Raw genomic sequence first — 25,510 nt, 5'->3', positions numbered from 1 at the left:
GGGTTGTCCCAAGGTTGGCCACTGATGTTTCTGAATATGGCAAAACTGTGTAGCAATCCCTCCTCAGATCCCTTCTCCTAAACCTATCAGGATGGCAGCACTTGCACTCCTTGTGCACAGCCTTGTACTTAATGCATTGTCCCGTTGGGATGGGACACGAAGCGATGGCAGCCCGGTATGTCACATCCCTGCTTGATGGGGCCTCGGGGCTGCCAACAGGGCACAGGACGCTGCAGCAGCATCCCAGCCTGCGGGACAGCTGACCCTTTCCCTCCGCCTTTTCTCCTTTAAGGACGCTTCCGCGTGTAACTTGAGACAAGTGAGGGAAAAGAGAGGAAGGGGTAAAAAAAAAAAAAAGGGAAAGGGAAAAATAGTGCAGTTATTCCCGCCTCCGCCTCCTCCTTTCTCTCCTCCCCGGCCAGCCAGGAGCCACGTCACCCAGCGCTGCTCCGGGGCTGCTGAGAGGACAAAACCCAACTTTGCTTAGGCCCTGCACAGAAGGGAAAGGCGGCAAAGGGGACACAGTTCTGGGAGGGAGAAAGTCCAGGGACGTTGGGGCAGGGGACGTGGAGTCTTGGGAAGGCATAGAGAAGAAAGTCCCGGACTCTGGGAGGAGGGAAAGTTTGCCGGAGGAGAGCGCACGCTTGGCTGAGGACGGAGCTCCCCACAGGGTTTTACAGCTGCCCTCACCCACCGCCGCCATGAACATCTTCCGCATCCTGGGGGACGTCTCCCACTTGTTGGCCATCATCATCCTGCTGGTGAAGATCCACAGGTCCAAGTCCTGTGCTGGTGAGTGCTCCCTGGGCAAGGAGGGGATCCTACTCCTGGGCTCCTCGGTGGCATCAGGCTCCTCTTTCTTCCTCCCTTGTGCTGCCTCCCGGTTTCTTCTCCAGCTTCTCTCCCTTCCCTTTTTGGTACGCCTTGGTGGTTTTTTGCCAAACCCATCACTGGGCTTTGCTGTGGTTTGCAGAAGACTCCACAGCCTGGAGGATGGCTTCCTCGCCAGGAGGGAGGAGGATGTGCTGGAAGGATGTGATGTGGCATGGCACACGGTCACATGGCAGGTGTCTGGGTGACAGTGAAGCAGAGGGGAGAAGGGTGATAAGATGGAAAGCGAGCATGAGGAGGTTTGGTGGCACCAAAAGCAATGACCTCTGGTGAAAAGATGCGGAGAGAATGCTGCTTCAGGCTAGAGGCCCTGTTTGGGCAAGGAATGCAGAGCAGTTGCTTCCCATGGAGCTGGAGGCTTGCAGGTAGATGAGAGGATGGGTTCAGCTGTGTTCACCCACGTTTGCTACCCCACCAGTGGTGACAGCAGCACCAACATCCGTGGGCCAGCCCCCAGTCCCACAGCAATTCACCGCAGTGAGATGGGCAGGCACGTTAGGGAAAGGTCCTTGTGATGGTGAGGTCCTGGCTTATGGAGCCACACATACAGAAGGGATCTCAAAAAAAAAAACCAAACAAAACAAACAAACAAACAAACAAACACACAGGGCAAAACCTGCATCTGAAGGTTTTTTTCTTTCACCTGCCTTGCCTTTCTTTCCTCTCCCACCATGCAGGTATCTCGGGGAAAAGCCAGATTCTTTTTGCCCTCGTCTTCACTACCCGCTACCTGGACCTGTTCACAACCTTCATCTCCCTCTACAACACCGTGATGAAGGTAAGGGGGCAGCAGGGAAGCAGACATTCTCCCTAGCTCGCCATGGTTTCACCACATTGGTTTTTCAGCCAGAGGGAGACAGGAGCAACTCCATCTTCTTTGCCTGTCACCAAAGCTAGCGGGTTACACACAGGAAGAGCAGCTAAAGGTGCTCCCTTTGGTGTCACCAGCCCTCCACTGACCATAGAACTTGCTCACTGCATTAAACATGTGGGCTGAGCCCACCACATTTTGCTCCACTAAGGCCAGCTTGAGATGCTGTGAACGAGAGCTGGGCACGCTTGCACAGCCAGAGCACAACAGCTGGCTGCCACCAAGTCAATATCTTAACAGAGAGCCTTAGAGTTCTTAAACAAGTTACTCTCATGGTAGGGCTGAGTGGCAATCTCTAGTTGACCACGGGAGCACCTCCAACACCAGTCAGTCATAAGTCAGTGTAGAAAAATTGTTCACTGCTATCTCACCACAGCACAGCCCACCAGGTGAACAGACCTGCCCTTGGGCAAAGCTAACTGAAGCCAGGCTTCTCTTCAAGCACAGGCAGTGTGATCACAGGTCAGATCTTGCAGTTCTGCTTCTCTCCCCCAGGTCATTTTTTTGATATGTGCCTACATCACCGTGTACATGATCTACGTGAAATTCCGGAAAACATTTGACAGTGAGAATGACTCCTTTCGCCTGGAATTCCTCCTGGTCCCCGTCACAGGCCTGTCCTTCCTGGAGAACCACAGCTTCACCCCCCTGGAGGTAAGGAAAGCATGGGGCAGGAGAGGGGAGGGAAGCCTGGCACTACCCAGATTGCAGGATGTTGAAGAACTCGGGTTTTTAATGCCAAAAGCATGTAGGAGAGGCAAGGCTGGCAATCCATGAAGAGCACGCAATCTGTAGAGCAGCTCAGCACCATCTTCTCTCATTCCCCACACTATCAAGAGTAAAGTTTTGGGTCTTTCCGTGTCATTGGAGTTGGACTAGATTACCTTTAATGGTCCCTTCCAACTCACACCATTCTACGACGATTCTATGATCATTCTACGATCACCACCACCTTCATTTGCACCTCACAGATACTCTGGACCTTCTCTATCTACCTGGAGTCCGTAGCTATCCTCCCCCAGCTCTTCATGATCAGCAAGACGGGGGAAGCAGAGACCATCACAACGCATTACCTTTTCTTCCTGGGCCTCTATCGTGCCCTCTATATCGCCAACTGGGTCTGGCGCTACCACACCGAGAAGTTCTACGACCAGATTGCTGTGGTCTCCGGGGTGGTACAGACCATCTTCTACTGCGACTTCTTCTATCTCTACGTTACCAAAGGTAGGTGAAAGGGTGAGTATACATCAGACACAGTCATTTGGCCTTCTTGCAGCTTGCCAGGTGTTAGTCCTTGAGTTCACTCTTTATCTGTGTAGATATTAAAACCAGCTCAGTCTGCTTTAAGCCCGCGCCAAGTTAACGTTTTTTGGTATATTCATTTCCACGTGCTTTTTGACAGATTATGAATCACAAAAAAACCTCAGAGGGGGGAGAAAAAATAGCCACGGGCAGGCAATGCACCTGCAGACATATGGAGATGATATTAAGCCTACTTTTCCTTTCGGTGTAAAAGACACAGCATTCCCAAGGACCCATTCTGTAGGAAGACAGGCATCTGCACGTACAAGACTCCGCAGTTTCCCAAAACCAGATGCCAGTGATGGCTGCATACCAGCGCTAACGGGCATACAATCTGGTAGAACACGCTACGGTGCTGAGGCTGAAGTAGGCTTTAAACTGCTCATCTGCTGAGAAGGGAGGAATTTGATGAAATGCAGCTCTACAGGCGTTTTCTTCTTCCCCGTTCCCCAACTATTCCACCAGATCCTGTGCTGGGGGCTCTGATGGGTGGCTCTAAGCAGCTCCGCGCACTGCTCCTGCTGGTAGAGAGGTGATGGCACGGAACAGAGGGCTGGCCTTGGTGGATTAAGATTTTCTTACGTAATTGAAACACCTCTGACGCTAGAAAATCACTTTGCAAAACCACCATCAAGGTGCCCTACGTCAATTCCTTTTTTTCCTCCTATCGCCCATTTTAGCTTCATTCAATTCATGCGTCCCGCGTCCTTACATTCTGTTAGGAATCCATACCCTTTGCAGTTGGGGAAGGGGGAACAAAAGGGGAAGGAAAGAAAAAGCCTGACAACTGCTGGCTTTCGGTCTCACATCACGAGGCATAAAGCTGCAGAACTCAGATGACACAGGAGGGAGAAATAACATTTGTCCCTGGGACATCACAGCAGGAAGAGAATTGCCTTCCCCCCCCCCCCCCCCCCCTTCTTTTACACAACTGTTCTGGATCAAGGGAAAGAGAAGGTGGCGGGAGATATGCAAATGCTTGGCAGTCATTTATGGCAACCAGAAATGGTATAGCAGGTTGCATCTCTCTTACACTTGCAAAAAAGAAAAAGCATCTTTTCAAAACATTTCTATCACAGGAGAGCGCAGACAAAAGGGCAGCGATTCTGTTAAGGAAAGCAAGGATGCTTTATAAAAAGAAACCTACTTAATAAGGCTTCCGAGCCTAGAACAAAGCACTGCAAAGGGATTTTTATATAATGCCAGTTCTCTTCATCTTGTTTTTAAAACTAGATGAGCTGCTTTCTGTTTAACACAGGGACCTGAAAGATGAAGGAAGCCTTCAGCTCCCCCAAACTTGTGTTTCACAGAACAGCTGAGGTTGGGAGTGCCTGCGGGGATCATCTACCCCAACCCAAACCCCAACGGTGTTTCCATGAGGCCTCCCAGCCAAGCTTCCCACAGCACATCAGCGGGGGGATGCTCAGGGGCTCAGGCCATGAAGCCATTTATTCTCCCTTAAAAGCAATGAAAGCGTACCAGGGATAGAACAGAGGAGCATATTGCATCAAAGGGGGAACAAAAAGGAAATACTGGTTTGAAAACCTGGCAACCTGCTATCTAGTGCTCCAAATGATCAGATTCAGAGTATTTGTAGAAACAATGGATCAGTTTGTATTCCCAGCATGCCTTCTTTACCATCTCCTTCCGCAGTCCTAAAAGGAAAGAAGCTAAGCCTTCCAATGCCTGTTTGAAGCCATTTCCAGACAACACCAGAAATTCCAAAGATGAAACTATTGACCACAGCTTTCCTTTCCTGGCCCTCGTTGACTGAAGAACGGCTCAGCTGAGCTTCACTCCAGCGCCAGGAAGACAGCGAGGCCAGGGCAGCTGGTATGCTTGTCGTCTGGATGAGACTCTCCCTCTATTTTGTTGCTTCTTCTTACTTGAAATTGGTGCTAATAAGTAGTGCTGGCCAATACTAAGAAATACAGATTGTTCTCTCCCTCCATATAGCACTCACCTCCGTAACATGCCTCTACCTTACCCTGAGGCACCACAGGAAATAAAAGGGAAACTGTCACTGTCCTTCAGTCCCCAACAAATGCCATAGTGAAGAGGGCGTGGCATCATGAAGCCTGATAGACAAAGGTCACTGGCCCCCACGTGCCATCACAGAACATCCCAAGTTGGAATGAACCCACACGGACTGAGTCCCACTCCTGGCTCCACACAGGACCACCCAAAATTCAACAGCTACACCACGGTGCGCGAACTACCGCCCTCCCGAAAATTAACCCTGCTTGAACCCCAACCTGTTCAGGTCTACGTTACCTTCACGTGGCAAGAACCTTCCATTCCACAGGTATTCCAGCACCCTCCCCACTCACCCATCTCACGTTCCAGAGATGGGGGACACTTCAATTGTAATTCGGAGGGTCACCAACAGATGTTCCCGACCCCTCGGATTTGACTTCTTTTAAGAACTGGGAAGAACGGGGGCAAATGTTGTTTTATGCTCCAAAAATAATAAATACAAAATTCACCATTTATTGACAACAGTGTTTTTATTTATACCTACAAAAGAAAACAAGATGGTATCAAAAGGACAATTTACAAACTAAGAATAGTAACATAGCTCTTAGTATCCTGTGTCTGAACACCACAGATCTACGAATCTCTCAATTCAAGTCTTCATTAATACAACAGGAATGTGTTCAGAGACCAGCAAACGTGTGAAACGAGATGCTGATCCCACACAAAGCCACTAACCCTTCCATTGTTCAGAGAAGTCCAAACAGTAAATTGCTTCAGGAAGTGGGAGGGGAGGAGACACCCAAGTCGTATGACACTCCCACAGAACTTTTTACAGATTGAAAACAATGCAAACGATACTAGAGGCTAATGCTTATCAGCGAGGGCCCTCCAGTTGGTATATGGAACAGAGCAGCAAGCACCAGGTGGGACAGGGGCAGCACATGCCACGGTGCGTTTAAGTGTTCAACAATCTGGTTAACACTCTGAACTGAACCCAGACCCTGGACTTCAGCTGACCTCAGTGACAATAAAGCACTGCAAGACTTGGCATATATATGTTTACATGTGCACAAGTCCTCCCAAAAGAAGTAAAAGTGATAGCAAACTATAAGGCAGCTGTGGTGGCCCAGAGACCCTTTCTACAGCCAGTCAGCGAGATGCCCTATTCCTACACCCCTCAAATACATTTCTGCATCAAAGTAACCAACTGAAAAAAAAAAAAAAAAAAGGTTAAAAATAATAGTAAAAAAGCTCTATGCTTGCTTGTGAGGGAGGCCAAAGACAGATCAGTCAGTGCCTGGCTAAATGAAATGTTTCTGGCTTTCACTTCACACAAGCAAGGAAATTTCTTGCCTAAGCAATGGAATTTGAAGACGGGATGAGAGAAGCAAGGTTCTGGAAAAAATCCCTCCCTTCTCCCTCTGTGTCAGCAACCTACCTGTGTACTGCACAAACCAATGTGCATTTATCCCACAAAATTAATACTCTGGGAATAAAAATAATAATAATAATCTGTATAAGCAAGCTTTTTGCCTGGACTATAAGAAGTTCCACTCTGCTACAGAAGGGGTGGGCTGCCTTGCTCATCCATATGCAAGAATGCCAACAGGGAGGAAAAAAAACAACAACAAAAAAAACCCAGCAAACCAACAACCCAACAATCTGCATTTTCTTAATGCAAAGTTTATGCCTCACAAACCAGGAGATATATCCATTCTTTTGTCACGTTATCAGATATAGAGCGGCTAACTTCTCTTACCACCTACCATCTCTGAACCGTCTCATATTAGAAATAAGTCGACAACATGCTTTACTAAAGGGGAAACCCCCCCACACCCACCTTAGCCTGTAAAATAAACAATTGTTTATTTACTTATTTACTAAAATTTCACTCTTCTCTAACATTTTCTAAAATGCTACCTACCTGCAAGAGCTGAGCTCAAAGGGACCAATGGAACGGGGAAATGCACTCAAAAGCCAGGAAAAGCAATAGTCAGAGCAAGGTACAAAAGAAAGAAAGCTTCAGAATTAAGATGCACTAACCAGCTCACGCCTTACCTCATGAAAAGGAGATTCCAGGCAATCTCCTTCCCCGCCCTTCCTCCCCTTGCCCTTCCCCCCATCCCACCCTATTCAAACCTTATAAAGGTGGAAAACTCCATCCCATTTTGCTCAGTGTAGCAGCATTCAGAGCATTTCCCACGGCAAGAAGTGAGTTTGTTCACCAAGGAAAGACAAACGAGATACGCTGTTCACTGTCTTCGTTCTGTTCAGTTTCTGGGCTCTCAAATAAGACTTATCTCCATAAACCCAACAGAAACTTGAGAACTTGGAACTTGAGAGCAGAAACTAGTTTAAGGGTAGCCAGGTGTCAGGCGTTAATGACTCTGCAATTTAACAACTGTAAGAGAAAGGACTTATTTGGCTGAACTCTATAGCAGTAATACCCTACAGTGACTGTACCTAGTTTTCAGGTACTGAATCCAAGACAAGTTTGGCCTCCAACACAGGAGTTTTAATCTCAACTTCCCTACTGCAGGTACCTGCTACAGGTACCAGAAGATGGGCTGCTGCTACCAGAGCTGCAGAGAATGCCAACAATTTACATGGGGCATTACTCAAAACACCACCGCACTGAGACAAATGAGCAGAGTTTTCCTATAGAGTTACCTATGATAGATTACAAGCAACCATAGTGAGCTACTTTAAAAAAATATATTAAGATTAGGAAAAGTGAGCATTGCTCCCTTGCATTTATCACGTTAAATGAACTACTTTTTGGCTCCCCAAAGGTTCCCACCTCTCTGGATACTTCCTGAAATTAAGTTAACGTATTACAGAATAGAAACTTCCTCCCCTCAAAGCAAGTTTTTGCACAAACCTTAGACACCAAGATGATCGAGCTGGGACCTATCTGCCTTATACTCATTTATTTTAGAGAAAATAAAATTTCCAATTTCCTCAACATGCAAGACAAAAAATAATAAATTTTCCAGTCAACTATATATATCTCTTTAAAAAAAAAAAAGAAAAAAAGGATAGGGTCAGTAATGTGGATTACTGGGGGCCATTTTTGATGGGCTCAAGGGATTTGAATGGTGAATTCTAAGCCTAGCCTGCATGAGAGAGACATCACAATGGGAAAGAAGAGAAAGAAAAGGTTCCTTTAAATGCAAGAGGTCTAACACTGGTCACCAGCAGGCGAGTGGTCTCATTTGCGTGAGGGTGGAGGGGGTGGGGGCGGGGGTGGGTACTGGTAGGTGGCAGTCTGTCCCATATAGCCCATCACATTAGTGGCAGGGGGCTGAGGAAACTGTTGTGACATGAGCGGCTGTGGCTGCTGGCCTGAGCGCCCCACCATCCCTGCATACTGCTGTTGGGTAGTGCTCTGTGAGGTTCTCCCAGCGGTGGCAGCTGTGGTGCTGGCACCATAGCCACTAGCACTGTACTCCGCAGTGCCATAGCCACTCGTGCCATAGGCAGCTGCTCCATAGCTCCCTTGAGTGTAACCATACTGGCTCTGTGCTGCCCCAAAAGCAGAATTTGGGCTCCCGTAGGCACTGCCATAGGTCTTGTTGGCTCCGTTGGCATAACTGTCACCACGCTCACGGTCTCTGAAGCCACCTGAGTCTCTCCGGCCCTCTTTCACTCCCCGGAGCCTCCTGTCACACTCTTCCTGGTACATCAGGTTAGGGTTGTTTACTGAACTGCTCGTTCGGTAACGAGAACGACCTCCTGGCGATGGATATATTAAGATTTAGTACCGTGAACAAGTTTTAAACAACGAACTGTGGTAATTATTGCCACCCTTTCTCCCCCTTACACAGGCCAGGCATCACCCACAAGGAGCAAGGCCTTTTGCCTGACTTGCACAGCTGTGTGCATACACCCCTGTGTTTTGTTCAAGGTGTAGATATGAAGCTCAGAAAGTGTTAATGAGTGCACTCGGAGAACAAAGGAAACAGAAGTAGTATAGGACTAGCTTAGAGATGTAATGAAACTCATTATTCCTTCAGGGAGAGGAGGAAAAAAATAGTCTCAGCCCATGAAGGTGAAGTCAGAAAACCAATTCCCTGATTTTAATTGCACGCGTGCATGCACACACGTCCTGCATCTGTGTTTAGGTAGGAGCTACAAGAAATTAATTCACGTAGAATTAGCTCTTTGAGGATATTACTGGGAGAAAAAAAGAAAAATATCCAACTAAGCTATAATAGTGGTCTACTAGCTTGTCAAAAAGAAATATAATATTTATAGAACACGTGGAGACCTCAGGCACAAAGCAAACGTACCACTGATGTTTTATCTTAGACTTCTGCTTATCACTTCCTTATCCTCCTTCGATCTCCCCTCCCTCAAAAAGGGAACCTACTCCCTATGTAGCCCCTTCCCCATGTGTTTTTACCTCCACCACCACCTCCTCCTCCTCTGTGGTCCACAAGCTGCATCAGCTTTGGATTGATGGCTTGATTGGCTTCTTCCAACACTTTGATAAGCTCCCTGGCTTGTTTCAGGTTTCCTGGTGTGAAGAACGTGTACGCGGTACCTTTGTTGGTACTACGCGCGGTACGGCCAATACGGTGCACATAATCTTCAGAGCTGTTCGGATAGTCGTAGTTTATCACAAATTTAACGTCTTCCACATCTTGAGAAGTGCCCAGGTGCGAAGCACAGTGAAAGGGTGGGGTTGAGGAAAGGGGAGAAGAGAGGACGTGCCAACGAAAGGTGGGGAGCACGAATGCAGGTGACAGTAATAAGAAAAAAAAAAACAACACAAAGTTAGCAAATGCATGGAATAGATACAAGACAGACTCATCCCAAAAGAGTAGAAGACTCGGCTTTAAGATCATTGGGAACAAAGACCAGTATCCTGAAAAACAGCAGTAGATTTCAAGCAGCTTTTCCCTGCGCTCAAATTCATCCTCCCCAGAATGCATTTCTCTGTGTTCCAGTATTAAATTCATTGATGTTGGTGAATAAGCTAACTGAATTCTGTACTTTTTTTTTTTTCCAAAGCACAATCTTGATGGTGAAAAACCACACCATCTGACCCAGCAAACTGGGGTGGAGGAAGGGAAGGACTGCCACTGTGAAGCTTTTACTCTGTTGGGAGAAGTCTAACAAGTAATAACAGTAATGAGATCACTTACCTTCCATTTGGTAACAAGAAATAAAATGCAAGTCTTACATTTACTTTTACAATCCTAACAAAAAATTCAGTGAGCTACTTCCCCTAACCTCAAGTTTAAGGCGCTCCAATCACACTACTATTCAGACAACTCATTAAAAACTGTACAGATCGTACCTACAGTGTCTTAACTTAGCTGCATAGTTATCACAAGAAGGCATTGCACTAACATTTCACTGTGCTGTTCTGTCCACTTCTGGCAAGCTTTGGTAATTTGGGCCATCCTGCACTCTGTTTACAGTTCCCACCTTCCCACATCAGATAGAAGCAGGAAACGAAGGGATCAAAACTGCTGGGTAAAGAACACTGTAAGATGGAGCTGCACACCTTTAGGTGACACTTCAGAAACTCAAGGGACAGAAACAAAGTAAATGTTAGTGTAACACTTCAGTGAAAGCATTTAAAGTACGAAAAGCACCTATTGACTACAGTATAGAACATTAAAAAATGCATGGTTTTACAGTAAGTGTCCTAACAGCTCATGAAAAAAAAAATCTGCATTTTAAGACGAATATTCTGAAAATATCCAAAATAAAACACAGATTTTTGTGATTTCCTTTTTTTTGTTGTTGTTGTTGCCATTGTTGTTTTAAAGAGAGAAACATTCTCTGTTTGTTACCAGACCGATGCACACTCCCTCCTCCTGTGGGAAACCGCTGCAGCCGATCCCGTCTCTTTGCCTTTTATTTTTGGCGGCCTCCTTTCGAAAACTCCGCCCTCTGACACGGGACCACTGGAGCGCGGGGAGCATGCATCAAGGGTCCGTGGCAGCGAGAAGTCCCCACACACGCTCGCTCTGTGAACTGGCTTAGATGCTTCTCTGTAGCCCCATTTGGTTGGGAAGCGCCGGAGAACCTGGCTTCAGGTAAAAGTTTCAGGTCCTCCAACGCTTTCTGGCCCCGATTTGGGGCTCTTTGGGGCGTTTGTCAAAAAAAGGAAGATGCGAAAAATAACATCCAAAGGGTCAGACTGCATCTATTGCCCAGACTGCGTCAATTTCAAAGGGGTCGTAGGAAAAAATAAAAATGAGGGGGGTTGTAGTGGCAAGAGGGGGACTTTATGTCTGTTTCTTATTACAGCAAAGGGGGGGCTCCTCAGTCTTTGCTGGCTCCAAAGTCCTGAATCACACCAAAAAAAGGGAGTGAGAAGGCAGGTTTCACAGGGGGCTGCGCGAGTCTCCAGCTAGGGTCCTTGATGCAACAGGTTTTTAAGAAGGGGAAAGCGAAACAGAGAGGAGTTCACATGACAGATTGCATCTTCACAGCCAGGGTACAACTAGTTTGACAAGCTGCAGGCTACGTGATCCTCAGTCAGCCCCATTTTGCACATCCATCGGTAGCAAAGGAACGTGAGTTACCACAGAGGATAAAGGATGTGCTTTCCCGGCAGAAAGCACAGGGAAGCAGAGCTATCGATGTAGACAGCACTGACTTGACTGGGGAGGATTGGGAAGAATGGGAAGGCAGGAAGAGGAAAACGTAAGACTGTTGTCCAGACTAGAAAGTGAACCTGGCAGAGCACGCAGCCGGCTGAAGAAATACCCGAGCAAGTACAAGACTCGGCTTCTCCAGTCTAGCATGCTCCAAGGTGGTTGTGCACACTCACAATCTTCCTGCACTTTCAGAAGATCATGTGGCAGGAACTAAAATTGAAACTGTCAATCATTTTTTGACAGCTACTTGGGAAACATGCCCCTTGTCAGGCCATCAGAGTAGCCTATGGCACAGACAGTCTCCGATTATGGTATTAATCAGAAGGGACAAACTAGCAAACATGCTAGTCTAGAGAGCTGGTTTGACCATCAATGTAGATGTGCCCCCACCCCTGCACTGAGAATGATCTGTAGCTGATATCAAAGTTTCTGTTAAAGAAAACAAAACAAAACAAATTCAATGTTTTTAGTTTAATAGACTGAACAAAAAAAAAAAAATTAAAAAAAAATGATCAGTGCAGAGAGAGGACCTCACTCCAGGGAATTATCACAAAGAAGTCATTATGGGACTCAGAACTTACCTGGCAGAAGCTTTTTTGAAACCAATGTTCCATTAAGAAGAGGGAAAGCCCTGGTGACTCAGCCAAAAGGCGCGCGCCCCTGTTTTATGTTATTTAGGTAGAAGCCTTCACTTTCCAGGATCTTGGAGGAAGTCGTCCAGAAGTTTGCCAGTTAAGTGACTTATTTTAAGAAGCAGCAAACTCAGGGCCCCAAAACAAGCAGAGATGTTGTTCAGTAACAAGAAACAGACTCTGGTACCTTTCCCCCACAGCTCAGGTGATGTGGAGGATGGGAAGTGGGGAGACTGTTTTCTGTAGTGTTATCCAATTGAGTAGTTTCAGTGAGTGTTTTTGAGGGGGATGAAGCTGTTTTAAATGTCTAGGCAAGATGCATAAAGAAGCTACCAGCACATAGCAAGCCTGTTTAAAAAATGCTGCTAGAGAAAGCAGCTCTCTTTCATACAAACTAGTTTCAGGCCTCTGTCCCTTCTCCCAACAGGCCCAAGTTCTAACTGCACAGGTCCAGACATGACCCTAGAGGGCAGAGACTGAAGTCCATATAATCACCTCTCTGAGGAAGTGTTGGACGTTTTTTGAGTGGGGAGGGGAAGGAGGGGTGCAGGTTGTGTGAACGAAGGCTGCCACATCTAGGTCTGCCTGTGTTAAAGTGACCATAAGATGCACAGCACAGCCACCCTTTCAGCATATGAAAAACAGAGTTCAAATAATGGTGACTTCCAATAAACCTGAGATTTTTCTGATGTTATCTGCAATGATGAGCAATAATTTTGTCTAAAATTCACCATTACAAGACACTGACCCCTAGGTGGTTTATCTTCTGCCACTCAGGGAGGTTGGGAGGTTGAAACATTCAGTGCACGTTATTAAACTCAGCACTTCAGAAGTCATCCTCCCCTTTTAGAGCGGGCAGATGCATAAGGGCTGTGCCTAGCACAGTGTTTCACAGTACAAGTATGCTCATTTAAGAAGGGGGTGCAACTGATGCATCCAGACAGATCATTTTCATACTACCAGAATTGAGTGGTGCAATTTTGATTCAGTTACAAGATCGGGCAACACTGTTAATGGCCATATGTAAGCTCAGTGATCCTGCCTAGAAGGAACACAGAGGAGGGAAATTACATGTCAAAATCAAAAATCTAGAGCAGTACTTTCTCAGATGTGAACACATCTGCAGGGTAAAGATGTGTATATGTCGGGGCTTGTATGTTTGAATCTGTGGTGCGCTACGCAGGGAGAATATTAGCTATTTGCTGTTGAAATGCTCTCCCACAACTTCCTACTTGGGCTTTATCTGGCACGCTCTGAACAGAGCAATCCATCCCTATAATCCAGCAACAAAAGCTGGACTTGGGGAAGAAGTGAGTGTGGTGGAAGGGTTGGGTTGCATAATTGGACGTCTCTTCTCCCTCTTGGCGATCGATTAGTCATGCCTAGGCCTTGCTGCAGACCAAAGCCTGTTCATTAGGAGCAGGAAGAGACTTTGAATATGAAAGAAAAAAAAAAGATTAATGTTAAAAAACGTATTTCACATGTGGGGGAAAATCACGCTTTGATTTTTTTTTTTTTTTTAAAGAAAACATATTTCAGGCCATAGAAGAAAAATATGCAGCAGTAGGCAAGAGTGGTCTATGTGTACAAACCTAGCCCACGAGATGCAACGTCGGTAGCAATGAGGATAGGAGCCTTTCCAGAGCGAAACTCTGTAAAACAAAGCATGCTATGAAGACTTTTCAAAACAAGATAAGGTTATCTGAACTTGATTTACATTAAATGCTCACTTTCCAGAATCTTGGTAATATGTACGTCAATTCCAGAAAATGCAACGAGTCCGGAAATAACACATCAACTACTTCTCCAAAATCTAGCATTCCAGATTGAGCTAAACTTTCCCATTGCATTTTTGTCAAATACAACCACCAAAATTAACAGTAGAGGCAAAAGAAAATCCTCTGAAATGTATCTATTGGGCATAGAGACAGAGGAAAGCCTAAGAACAGCGTGTCTCAATAAGTTACATACAGCAGCCTGAGTTATCCCCCCCTCAGTGATGGACTCACCATTAAGCACCCAATCTCTTTCTGGCTGACTCTTGTCTCCATGGATACACATAGCTGGCCAACTGCCAAACAGAAATGTACATTAGTATAGACAGAAAGTACATATATTAAAGGCAACAGGAAGCTTTACTGGCATTTCAGAAAGAAGGCAGAAAATAAAACGTTTGAGAAATAATTTTATTCCCCATCTCTGTTCTCTGGCCTTTACCTACTCAGAATGTATACTTGCACATTAAAATGCACCTAGAATGTTTCTTGCATATTAAACCCACTAACTATATAGCAGCCATCTAAGCCAAATCGCATTTGCTATATTGATGCTGTTCCTGCCAGTTCATTACATCAGTATTCTGATATATTGAAAGCTGCACAGTCGACAAATATTCTCTCTTGCATTAATGCTTTGATGGACTGGAATCTTCCAGGAAATTAAGACTGAATTCAGCCAAGAACCAAATGGACAGGTTGTTCCCAACAACAGCATGGCAAATGTTTAAACCTTGCTGCTTTTTATTACGGTTTCTGTTTCTCACTAGAAGCAAAAGGTGGGGGGGGAGGGGGGAGTTAATCACCCATCTCTGCGCATCCTTCGAGTGAGATCATCACATCGCCTCTTTGTCTCCACAAAGATGATGGTCTTATTTTCCTTCTCCGCCATGATTTCTTCCATCAGCTGTATCAGTCTAAAATAGACATGAGAGCACTGAGCACATAAACACATCCATATAGCCAGCACCACTTACACAAAATTTAGGTCTTTTGTACAGTACTACGGTTAGAACATATGCAATAGATTGGAGAAATACACGACTTATCTGCCTGGTAACATTCAAAAGTTAAGTAATACCTTAAAGTAAATTCACTATTCAGAATTCATATTTGGCAAGGCTGATTTTAAAATATAACCCCCAAAAAACCCTGAAACACTTAGGAAAAAAAAAATCAGCATACTTATGGTCTTTCTCGCTCTCCATGCATACATCCACTATCTGCAGGATATTGTGGTTGGCGCTCAGCTCCAAGTTCCCCACATTGATCTGAACATAGTCCTGCAGGAAGTCCTCAGCAAGCTGGCGCACTTCTTTGGGCCAGGTGGCACTCCACATCAGAGTCTGTCTGTCAGGCTAAGAGAAAGGGAAAAAAGTCTAAGGTTGCGGGCTTTGGATGGGAAACTGAAGGAGGCTGCTCTTTTACAAGGTTCACACACCCTGATCTGGTCAACAATTTTGCGAATTTGGGGTTCGAAGCCCATGTCTAACATCCTATCTGCTTCGTCCAGCACGAGGTATGTACACCGACGAAGGTTGGTCTTTCCTGCCTCAAGGAAGTCAATCAAGCGACCTGGTGTAGCAATGCAGATCTCCACACCTTCGAAACAGAAGGAGGAAAAAAGAATAAGGCTCTTCATTTGAATGTCAATTGGTATTTTTAGTCAGAATGAATCACCTTCTAGAGCAAAATCGTTTAAATAAGATGAAAAAGCACCACCCTCATCCATATCCAAGATTGAGTCATTTCAGTAGAAGCCCTAGTTTCTTTTAATAATTCATTTTTTTCCCCATTCTAAAGTTACTGTTACAGTGCCATTAGAACAGTAAATGCAGTACAGAAGCTAAAAGCTTACTGTCAGAAAACACCAGCTAAGAGCACAGAACAGCAGCTGCCCAAAAATCAGAACCAAAATAAACTTCTATTCAACCCTGACCCCCTTTTATCCATGATTATACAGTCTAGAGAGCTCTCTAGGAAAAATAATGGTGAGCTACAGCTAAGCTCAACCTGTTCAACAAGCATTAAATGTCTCCCTTGTTGCACAGGTCGAATTAGTTTCACTTCTACCTTTTTTTTTTTAATTTTAAATCACATAAAGTGAAAACATGGCCTTTAATACTGAATAATAATGCTGTAATTGTGACAGTCACCAAACCCATAACTGCTAGCATAAAAACAGAATTCAAGTATTCACAAAAAAAACCATCAATTATGTTTATGTATTCCCTAAAATGAGGGACCCCTTTCCACCAACTTCCCAGCCTTGGAGGCGAGTTCCTTAGCATCACAGAAATAGCCACAAACGTTCAGTTTAGCCCAGTAGTGAACTGAAAAGCAAAAACAAACAAAAAGCAGCACAAAAACCCAACACTTTCATCGATGCTTCACTTTCAGATGCACAGTACACTGTGGCAGCCCTGATCCTTCTGTTTGTGTAAACATGGACTCCTCAGAGCTGATGAAGCTGGCAAAGCTCATGCAAGAATTGGACTTCCAATGGAGCCATAGGTTTGCTAAAGACGTTGAAAAAACTGCACCCTGTTGTCAGTGATGTATTCCTCCAAAGCAAATTCACCAGACACCCAGAAAGTCGCAACTGAGTCAGAAGAGTGTTCTATGAAGTCTATTCAACAATCTTTGCTGCAGCAAATACCAAGCAACGCTCCAAAGACAGTAACTCTTATCTGCTTCACTAAGTTGACCCTCTCACTGTCTCTTCATATACAGTTGTCTCTCCCACTGAAGATGTTGCTTCTGAACAGTAGCGCGCTGCCGTTCTGTTGAACAGAACCATCCCACAGCCTTCTACCACACATTGTTATCCTGATACTGCAGTGTTCAATAGCAAGTCTTCAAACCACAGCAATAAGTAAAAATTTTTGATTTCTTGAGCAGATCTGCACATGTAAGCTGTCTTACATCTTACACAATTATATCCATTTTTTTTAGCCTAGAGATTAAACCCTCAGAACATTCCTGCCTTTGAAATTACATGCAGATAGCCCTTGATATAAGGTTGGGTCACCAGAGCACTACTGTTATTGCTGTAGAAATATGGCACCTTATTTTTCTTAACTCCATCCCTTTGCTACGTCAGGAAAGGCAATTGCAGAATTTTATGCAGGTGCCACAAGCAGAGAGCTTAGTCCTTAAGAACAAGTTCTGATGATCTTCACAAGTTCTAAGATAAACCGGAAGTCTAATATCCAAATAAATCATCATACAACAGAGAATTACCACATGCACTATTATTCCAAGGGGAAGAAGAGACAGCTACTCAACCACTAATACCTCTTCAAACAGACTTTAAGATCACTTTCAAATTTACTTTCAAAAACACCACTCCGGATATTTTAAAACACACATTTTAAAATCTAAATTAAATTACCTCTTTCTAGATCTCTGATCTGGGGACCTTTGGGTGCTCCTCCGTAAATGCAGGTACTCTTCAGCCTTGAACATTTGCCATAATCATCAGCCACCTGCTGCACTTGCTGGGCCAACTCCCTGGTAGGTGCAAGAACCAGGCACTGCAGAAGGAATCAATTCAGGTCAGCCAAGCTGTAGATACAGCCCTAACTTAAGGGCTCTGCTCAAATACCATAAGCAAAGCCGGCCCATCTGCTCTCTATTAGCTAAAACATAGCAGTATCTTTAGATTATGTCAGCTATCACACAGAGTTTCAACCAATGAGTGGGATGTTCACATTGTGACTGGAAATGCGCTCTAGTTACTATTCTATCAATTAAAGCACACATCTCATTAACGTTGCCGTGTCATACAGATAAAAGAGATTTGACGAGCACTTACAATTGGGCCATCCCCTCTCTCCAAATATGGCTGGTGGTTGATGTGAACAATTGCAGGCAACAGGTACTGAAACAAAAAAAACTTTATGTCAAGACAGATGACTTCAATATTCAACACCAATGACCACCTGCTGTAACAACTGGGCCACGGGAAGAGCCCACTTAATCTAACATCCCTTCAAAAGCCACTACATACTTCAGAGATAGGAATAAATCTCATCTGTATTAACATCCATTAACATCTACAAAACCATGCTTATATTCATTCAAAAGATGAGATTTCCAGAGCTGCTGGATAGAGACACCTCATCTGCTTTTGGCACAGGTAGAAAACTTGGCTGCTTAGTACCTTTGAAGAAAAGGCACAGTTAAACTTGGAGGCTGAAGTAGTAGAATTGAGTCATCCTGGCTCTAAACAATGCTTTTCATAATGAAGGAAATATCTCCTTGACCACTGCAGATAAGATTAATATACTAATGAAGACTCGACTATCATTTCTTTGGACTTCCATATTTAGTAAGACAAATACACTATAAAGCACATACTATTTCTTAAACCACACCATAAGCATGGACCAAAAGAGAAGTGTTTCAACATCAAAAAAGAACCATGCAAAAAACACATCTGTGAACGAGACAGGTTAGATGAACTGAGGCTCACCTGTGATGCAATAAAGAAAGCTTTAAAAACATGCAGTCGTCTCATTTTATGCTTGTAGTACTAAGACCAAACACTAGTAACAAGCAGCCAAGGGTAATTTCCACAAGGCAACAGTGAAAGGAAGTATGGAGATGAAAGGGAAGAATACATACTGCGAGTGTCTTCCCAGAGCCAGTCTGCGCAATGCCCACCATATCACGACCACTGAGAGCAAGTGGAAAGCCTTGGCACTGAATTGGAGTGGGTTCTGTGAAATTCTGGTCCATCAGGGCATCCATCACATACTCTGAACATTTGAGGAAGGAAAAAATTTCTTTAAGGATAACTGAGGCTAAACACATTTACAGAAAACCTTTTAGAAACAGAACTTACTGCCTTTGAGTAATCCTCATTTTCTTAAAGAAAGGCAAAATACTTACGTGGAAAGCTACACTGGTGGAAGGCAAACACAGGCTTGGGGCAGCCCTCCATTCCTCGAATTGTTATCTCTTTCTTCCTTCTCAGTTCTTCAACTTCATACTATTTACATGGAGATAAAAAAAATGCAAAAAAAAAGCCAAATTTCAGCAGGATCCACAAGCACATGCTTCTAACTATTAAGTTACTTCATACCTCTACCTAATGGCTTACTTTGGGAGATCGGATTGACAAGATCTCAGAACGACTGCTTTCCTTAGGATTTCACCCCTAGATCAAACTGTTGCATAGGCTCTCCCGCAGTCAGAGGTAAGGCTTCTCTACAGAGCCTAGAACTAGCATGTTTTCTTCCAACTAGCCTTTCTAATTACAAGTGTACCAATACCATGTTCTAAAGGCTTTTTTCCTTCTTCCAAGGCCAGATTTTATCAACAGCTTCAAAAGTGAATAGAAGGAGAGGGACAGACAAAGCATGTTCTATACAGCAGTACTGAGAACCCCATAAATTAAAGAGGCCCTGTCATACTACAAACAAGGTGAAGGCAGGGCAGTCCCTCTCTTTCCACTGACACGTACCAAAGAATTTCCTTTCTGCTTCTAAGAAGCCCAGGCAACATCACAACGACACACTAAGGCCCTAAGACTTTAATATTTCTGAAATGCACATTCACAGAAGGACAATTTTAGGATTAGGGGAAGTGGGTGTCCAGGTTTGAATCCGAAGTGTAGCAAAGACACTGGTTAGCAGGGCATGTCTAACTGTGGCAAGGGAAGGCAGAGGCTAAGTACAGGCTACAAAAACAGACCAGGAGCGCTGGATTTGTTCAGCCTGGGAGAGAAGACTAACAAGGGAATCTAACAGCTACTTTCAGCTCTTAGATGCGAGCTATGTGATGGGCATTTTTAGAGAAGATGGAGTCAGATCTCAGAAACTGCAATTAGTTATTGAGGGAAAAAATACCACGAGAAACATTAAGACCTGGGACAGCCACACAAATGGATACATACTCTGATCACCCTTGGGGACATTCAAACTCAGAAAGACAAGGTACCAAGCAACTTGCTTGAGCTCTGAGCAGAGCATTAGATGAGATCTCCTGAGGTCCAGAGGAGGGCCACAAAGATGATCAGAGGGATGGAGCACCTCCCCTACAAAGACAGGCTGAGGGAGCTGAGTTCGTTCAGCCTGGAGAAAAGGCGGCTGTGGGGTGACTTAATTGCAGCCTTTCAGTACCTAAAGGGAGCCTATAAACAGGAAGGGAGTCAACTCTTTGAAAGGGTAGATAACAACAGGATGAGGGGAAATGGTTTTAAGTTGAAGGAGGGAAGATTTAGGTAGGATGTCAGGGGGAAGTTCTTTACTATGAGAGTGGTGAGGTGCTGGCACGGGCTGCCCAGAGAGGTTGTGGATGCCCCGTCCCTGGAGGTGCTCAAGGCCAAGTTGGATGGGGCCCTGGGCAGACTGCTCTAGTATTAAATGTGGAGGTTGGTGGCCCTGCCTGTGGCAGGGGGGGGTTTGAGATCCATGATACTTGAGGTCCCTTCCAACCTGGGCCATTCTGTGATTCTGTGAGGCTGCTTTTTTCAGCCTAAACTGCTATCACAAAACTACATTTCTCCCAAGTCTTTCTCAAGTATTTGTACCACTCTTAGTTCGTTATTTTTGGTTCTTTCAAGGCCTCCCCAGTAGAGCAACTCTGAAGTCCTCTAATTTGCATCTACACCGACGAAGGGTGACATTTTCATTTGTTAACCTCATGTAAGCAGATCACAGCAGCGTTCTGATGGTGAGTTGTAAGTGGCCAAACATAAAACAGCATGTATAAAAATGGCTCAAAACAGAAGCATCACCTCTGCTGACGTTACAGTGACAGCAGCTACAAGTGCGAGGCAGCAGAGGACACAGATGCCAAACAAGATTAATGAAGAGATGGTTTTATTACGCACTGTTCCAGAACAAAGTCTTCCACTTGTGACACTTTCTGTTGTATGTAAAAGAACAGAAGTTGAAAACTTACTGGAGTAAGCCTGGCCACTTCTGGATGTTCCACATAAAAATTCTTCTCAAACTTGGGCAGTTCATTTAAGTCCCATTTTTTCTTCCGTAAGCGTTCCCCCGGGTTACCAAATTTCTTTGGAGGAAGAGGACCTCCACGGCTTGCTCCAAACCTGGAAATGCCAACATAAATTACAAACAGAACAATTGAGTTAGTTGGGAATTTGCACGTTTCTTTAGCATTTCCACTCCTTTTCCACCCCTCGACATGAGCAAAATATTCTCATAGTTCACCTTCTCTCTCCCCCCAAAAAACCAATACTATGATAGCGTGCAGCAGTATAAATGTGCCCCGTGCCCATTCTAACCCTAAGCCATCCTTGAGGTTCCTTTCAGTGCAGCCATTTTTAGGTCACTGTCTTAAAGCTCCCACCAGCAGATTTCTGTCTCTAGGATCCCTCTCCTGGGACAAAGCTGCTGGTACAGCCGTGGCACTTATCTTTCACTGAAGCTGAGAGTACACTTAAAACATGGGTAGATAAAAAGCATGGGAGAAATCTCTAATCACAAGTTCCTTCTATCTCAAGGGTAGTTTTTATTAAGACAACTGCTATTTTGCCTTCTCTTCTACGTCTTCTCTCCTTTCTTATCAAGCCATATGCCTCAAATACAAAACAATGAAGAAGAAAATGGAAACAAGGCCAGCAAAGCTTGGTAGTCTGTGTATAACGCTAGAACCAAGGCAGTAAGTAACACTTCCCTTTTTAAACCAGTCTCAGCAGAACAAAACCACAAAACAAAACAAATCCACCAGGGGAAACTGAAAAATGCATCTTCTTTCAAACATTTCTGACTCTGCTAAAAAATGGCCTAAGTATCCAGCACTGCCAGGTTACTGTTCTATCACAGATGTTTTATTTACTCGGTTAATTTCAAACACTTCAGAAGGTTAAGAATTCTCCTATGACTCAGGGATGTAGTAAACAGAACGTTAACTTCTGGCAAAAATCTATAAGAATAACTGAAAATGGAATGGTATGAAGCAGTTACTTACTGGATACATTATCAATTATTATGTATTTTAAAAGCCCACCAGAAAAATCACAGTCAACAAAACAAACCAAAAGCTACAGAAATCCCAAAGCAGTTTTCATCAGTTGCTAAGTAGAGGAGAGGGCAGCCTGGTAAAAACTGAAGTAGATTTGAAATGCTGCTTGCATTACCTTAATTACAGGACTATCTGTTCAGAAAGTAGCCACATTTGCTCTTTAAACTGCTTCCCAAGGGAAATTACAAAATGACAAAGGCTAAGAGACCAAAAAGCAGAACTTGAACATATTAACGGGAAGGAGTTACACTGTTGGAAAAACCATGGCTGATATAATTTAACTTCCAGCTAGCAATGTAAATTCTAATGTTTGTCTTGCTACAACTGTTTCATTACATCTCTCCCGTTGTATAAATACCCCTTATTTTCTCCTCCTATGCTCAGCAGGTTCCCCACCAGCACCCTGTGTAATCAGCCATTTTTGTCATAGGCAGAGACCATAAACTGCAATTTCAAAAATCACTTTTAGGCATGAAGTTTTCTTCTGGGACAAAGGAAAAACAACAAGAGTACAGATCATCTCCAGAAACATTCCGCTCTGCTGAAGATATGTGCTGCTGACCATGCTAACTTGAGGTCCAGATGGTAACTACTGATGCAACCAAGAAGTTCTAACTAAAGGCACAGACAGTCTGATTGGAGTTTACTGGAAGGCAAGAGGAAAAGCTGAGTACAAGACTGGACCCCAAAACAGCTGAGCACTCTATGTGCTCCACAGCTATCTAGATGGAAGAATCCATACACAGAGGGTGGTGACGCACTGAACAGGTTGCCCAAGGAGGCTGTGGATGCCCCATCCCTGGAGGCATTCAAGGCCAGGCTGGATGTGGCTCTGGGCAGCCTGGTCTGCTGGTTGGTGACCCTGCACATAGCAGGGGGGTTGAAACCAGGTGATCATTGTGGTCCTTTTTCAACCCCAGCCATTCTACGACTCTACGATGATTCACACGCTCTGACACAAGTGCAGCAGTTCCAGTTCTCCATGCCCATACACAATATGGCTGCACACTGACCTGAGGGAAGGGAACCCTGCTGCACTCCTGCAACACCACCCCCGCTAACCTGGTGGGAACCACCCGATTCCAGCTCCAGTGAAGTCGATTTAAATCTAGGATTACTTCACTGATTTCACCTTTCAGTTAAGGAGAAATTCAGACTGACCCAGAACATTCCTCGCTAATACCAGATGCCACAGATTCTGGGACAGAACTGAGAGAATTTATTACATTCCAGAGCAAAACAGTACAGCTGCCTATTCTAGCAGTCACCCACAGCTCATTCCTGATGGGAAGAGAACTAGATGTTTGTATATGTTAGCTCAGGGAAGAGTCAGCACAGGAAGGGGAAGAACTTCTGAACACAGCATTCTGGGTGGCCCCACCTTCTCAGGGAGATTATTTATGAACTGTGATGCTTGTCGGTGGCTGAATCCTGATACATTAAATCTTCTGGTGTAATAGGACAAGAAAACAATTTTCCATGCAGATGTCCAAAAACCTGACAAATAAGGCACTCCTCCTTCCTTACTTCTTACCCCACATCCCTGATCTAAAACAGAAGAATCTACAACCAAAGCCCTTCTGCAGAGTATGACGACACACATTTCATGCATGCTGAGCATTGTAACAACACTCTGGACAGTGTTACTTTAGGTAACTCTAAGTAAGTCTGCATACTCAAACACGTTCTCTAAACTCCAAAAGCAGCTGGGCCTGAGCTATCTCAGATTGCCAGAGCATTTACACTGATGTCCTTGTGTTGTGCTCAGCTGGAAAGCTCATGGTGGAAAAACACAACCCGCCTGCCTGTGAAAAAATGTGAAAGGATGCTTTAAGTTCGGAGCGTGAAATGTGGGCTCGAAGATAAAGCCTAAATATGACTATCTCCCTCCACAGATGAAGAGAAACTAAATGTTCAAGTGGATTTTGACACGTAAACAAAGTTTCCCTCAATCTGCCATTGAGAAAGAGGAAAAAATGTGAGAATTAGTATCAATATGGCAGACTAGACCTAACTTGTAACAAAATCTATACGATACGCTTACTGTTAATCATTGAGAAAGGAGGCCTAACTACTTGCCAATATAAGGACAGAAAACGCCATTCTCCTAAACTGGTTTTCACTTTCTCTAGGACGAGTCTTATTGCCTTTAACCCTCAGAAAGAAAACCAAGTCACAAACCATTTATATATTATAACGTCATCCTATTGCTGCCATCCTTAGAAGGAGATAAACCTGCAAAACCCTTTCATAAACTTCTAAACAGCAACACTGGAAGCACCAAGCACTAGGCCCTAGCCACGGCAGCCAGACAGCTCCCACTCAATTGCTCCATCAGCTTGGTCATGCTAAGGCTGGTCATGCTCAGCTTGGTCGTGCTCACTAAGCACGGCCCAGGCCATGTTTACAGCCATCGGCCTCCTGAGAATGCATGCAGCTCAGCAGCAGCTTTCACTCTCATTTCCTCTCATGAGAAGGGCCCTTTGCCAACTGCCATCTTCTGAGGGAGCCCCAAAGGAGCAACGACAGCACGAAGGGCAGCACCAGGGTCACAGAGACCCCCGTTTGTGGCTGGGGGGGGAGGGGGAACGGGGGAGAGGTGGTTGGGTAAAGGAGAAAATAAATTAAGGACATGGGGAGAAAAGGAAGAGGTAGGCCTTGGAACTGCAACCTAGGCACGTTAGTAAGAAAAAGAGTAAATAAAAACAAAGCCAGCCCTTGCTGCCAAAGCTGAGATTATACGCTCCCGATTCCCCTCAACGTGAAAATCGGAGGTGAAAAATCCGTCCTCATCCCCCACCCCCAATGCCCCCTCACGCTCAACACGAAAGCGTGAGGAGAATCCCCCCCTCCCAGCCCCTCCCCTCGCCCCCCAGCCTCTTCAACTGAGGTGAGCGCTCCTCAACCCCCCCCCCCCCCCTTCCACATCCCCCGCCCTCCAGCCCGGCCCTCCCCGTCTCCCCCTTACCCGCCGCGGTCCCGGTCGCGCCCCCGGTCCCCGAAGCCCCTCATCGCCCCCGGGGGGGTGGGCGAGAGGCATCGGAAGGCCGGCCGTGGTGACGGCGAGGGGCTGGGGGTGCGGGGCGAGGGCCCGGCCAGCGCCGGCTGGGTCTCGGAGGACTCGCTTTGCGCCACCTCGGCTCTCGGGAGGGACACAAACGAAGAAGAATTGGTCAGTGGGTCAGCGACCCGCTGAGCGTCGGCGGAGGGAACGGCGGGGCTCTCGGTCGGCTCCAGGGCCCGTCAAGTGTGGAGACGCTCGCGTCTTCTTCCTCCGGGCTCCCGGCACAAAATGGCCGCCGCCGCCCCAACCCGCTTCACTTACGTTACGGGCGACCGGCGCTGCGCAAACTGCGGCTCTCGAAAATGCCTATGCTTATTCCCGGAAGCCAACTACGCCCTACGCGCTCTTGCCGAAACGCTGCTCCGAACGGAGAGCGACAT

At 45.4% G+C, this 25,510-nt stretch overlaps 2 protein-coding genes across 2 annotated transcripts; one reads left to right on the top strand and one right to left on the bottom strand.

Annotated features, from left to right (window-relative positions):
* The first annotated feature begins 436 nt into the window (after positions 1-436).
* On the top strand, positions 437-5,554 carry KDELR3 (KDEL endoplasmic reticulum protein retention receptor 3). Its single transcript, NM_001012996.2, has 5 exons — positions 437-792; positions 1,569-1,669; positions 2,258-2,416; positions 2,734-2,986; positions 4,718-5,554. The coding sequence occupies exons 1-5, from the start codon at positions 702-704 to the stop codon at positions 4,756-4,758; spliced, it is 645 nt and encodes a 214-aa protein (NP_001013014.1). The 5' UTR covers positions 437-701; the 3' UTR covers positions 4,759-5,554.
* Positions 5,553-25,370, bottom strand: DDX17 (DEAD-box helicase 17). Its single transcript, XM_416260.8, has 13 exons — positions 25,035-25,370; positions 20,981-21,131; positions 18,965-19,064; positions 18,698-18,831; positions 17,886-17,951; positions 17,463-17,604; positions 15,510-15,670; positions 15,254-15,426; positions 14,875-14,985; positions 14,303-14,364; positions 13,886-13,945; positions 9,447-9,686; positions 5,553-8,776 (listed from the first exon to the last, which is right to left on the bottom strand). Exons 1-13 carry the CDS (start codon positions 25,076-25,078, stop codon positions 8,253-8,255), a joined length of 1,968 nt encoding a protein of 655 aa, XP_416260.2. The 5' UTR covers positions 25,079-25,370; the 3' UTR covers positions 5,553-8,252.
* Between the last annotated feature and the right edge of the window lie 140 nt (positions 25,371-25,510).

The sequence above is a fragment of the Gallus gallus genome, chromosome 1, assembly GCF_016699485.2.
Source record: "Gallus gallus isolate bGalGal1 chromosome 1, bGalGal1.mat.broiler.GRCg7b, whole genome shotgun sequence".
NCBI lineage: Eukaryota > Metazoa > Chordata > Aves > Galliformes > Phasianidae > Gallus > Gallus gallus.
The sequence above is the reverse complement of the archived record's forward strand: the minus strand, read 5'-3'. Positions and strand labels throughout refer to the sequence as shown.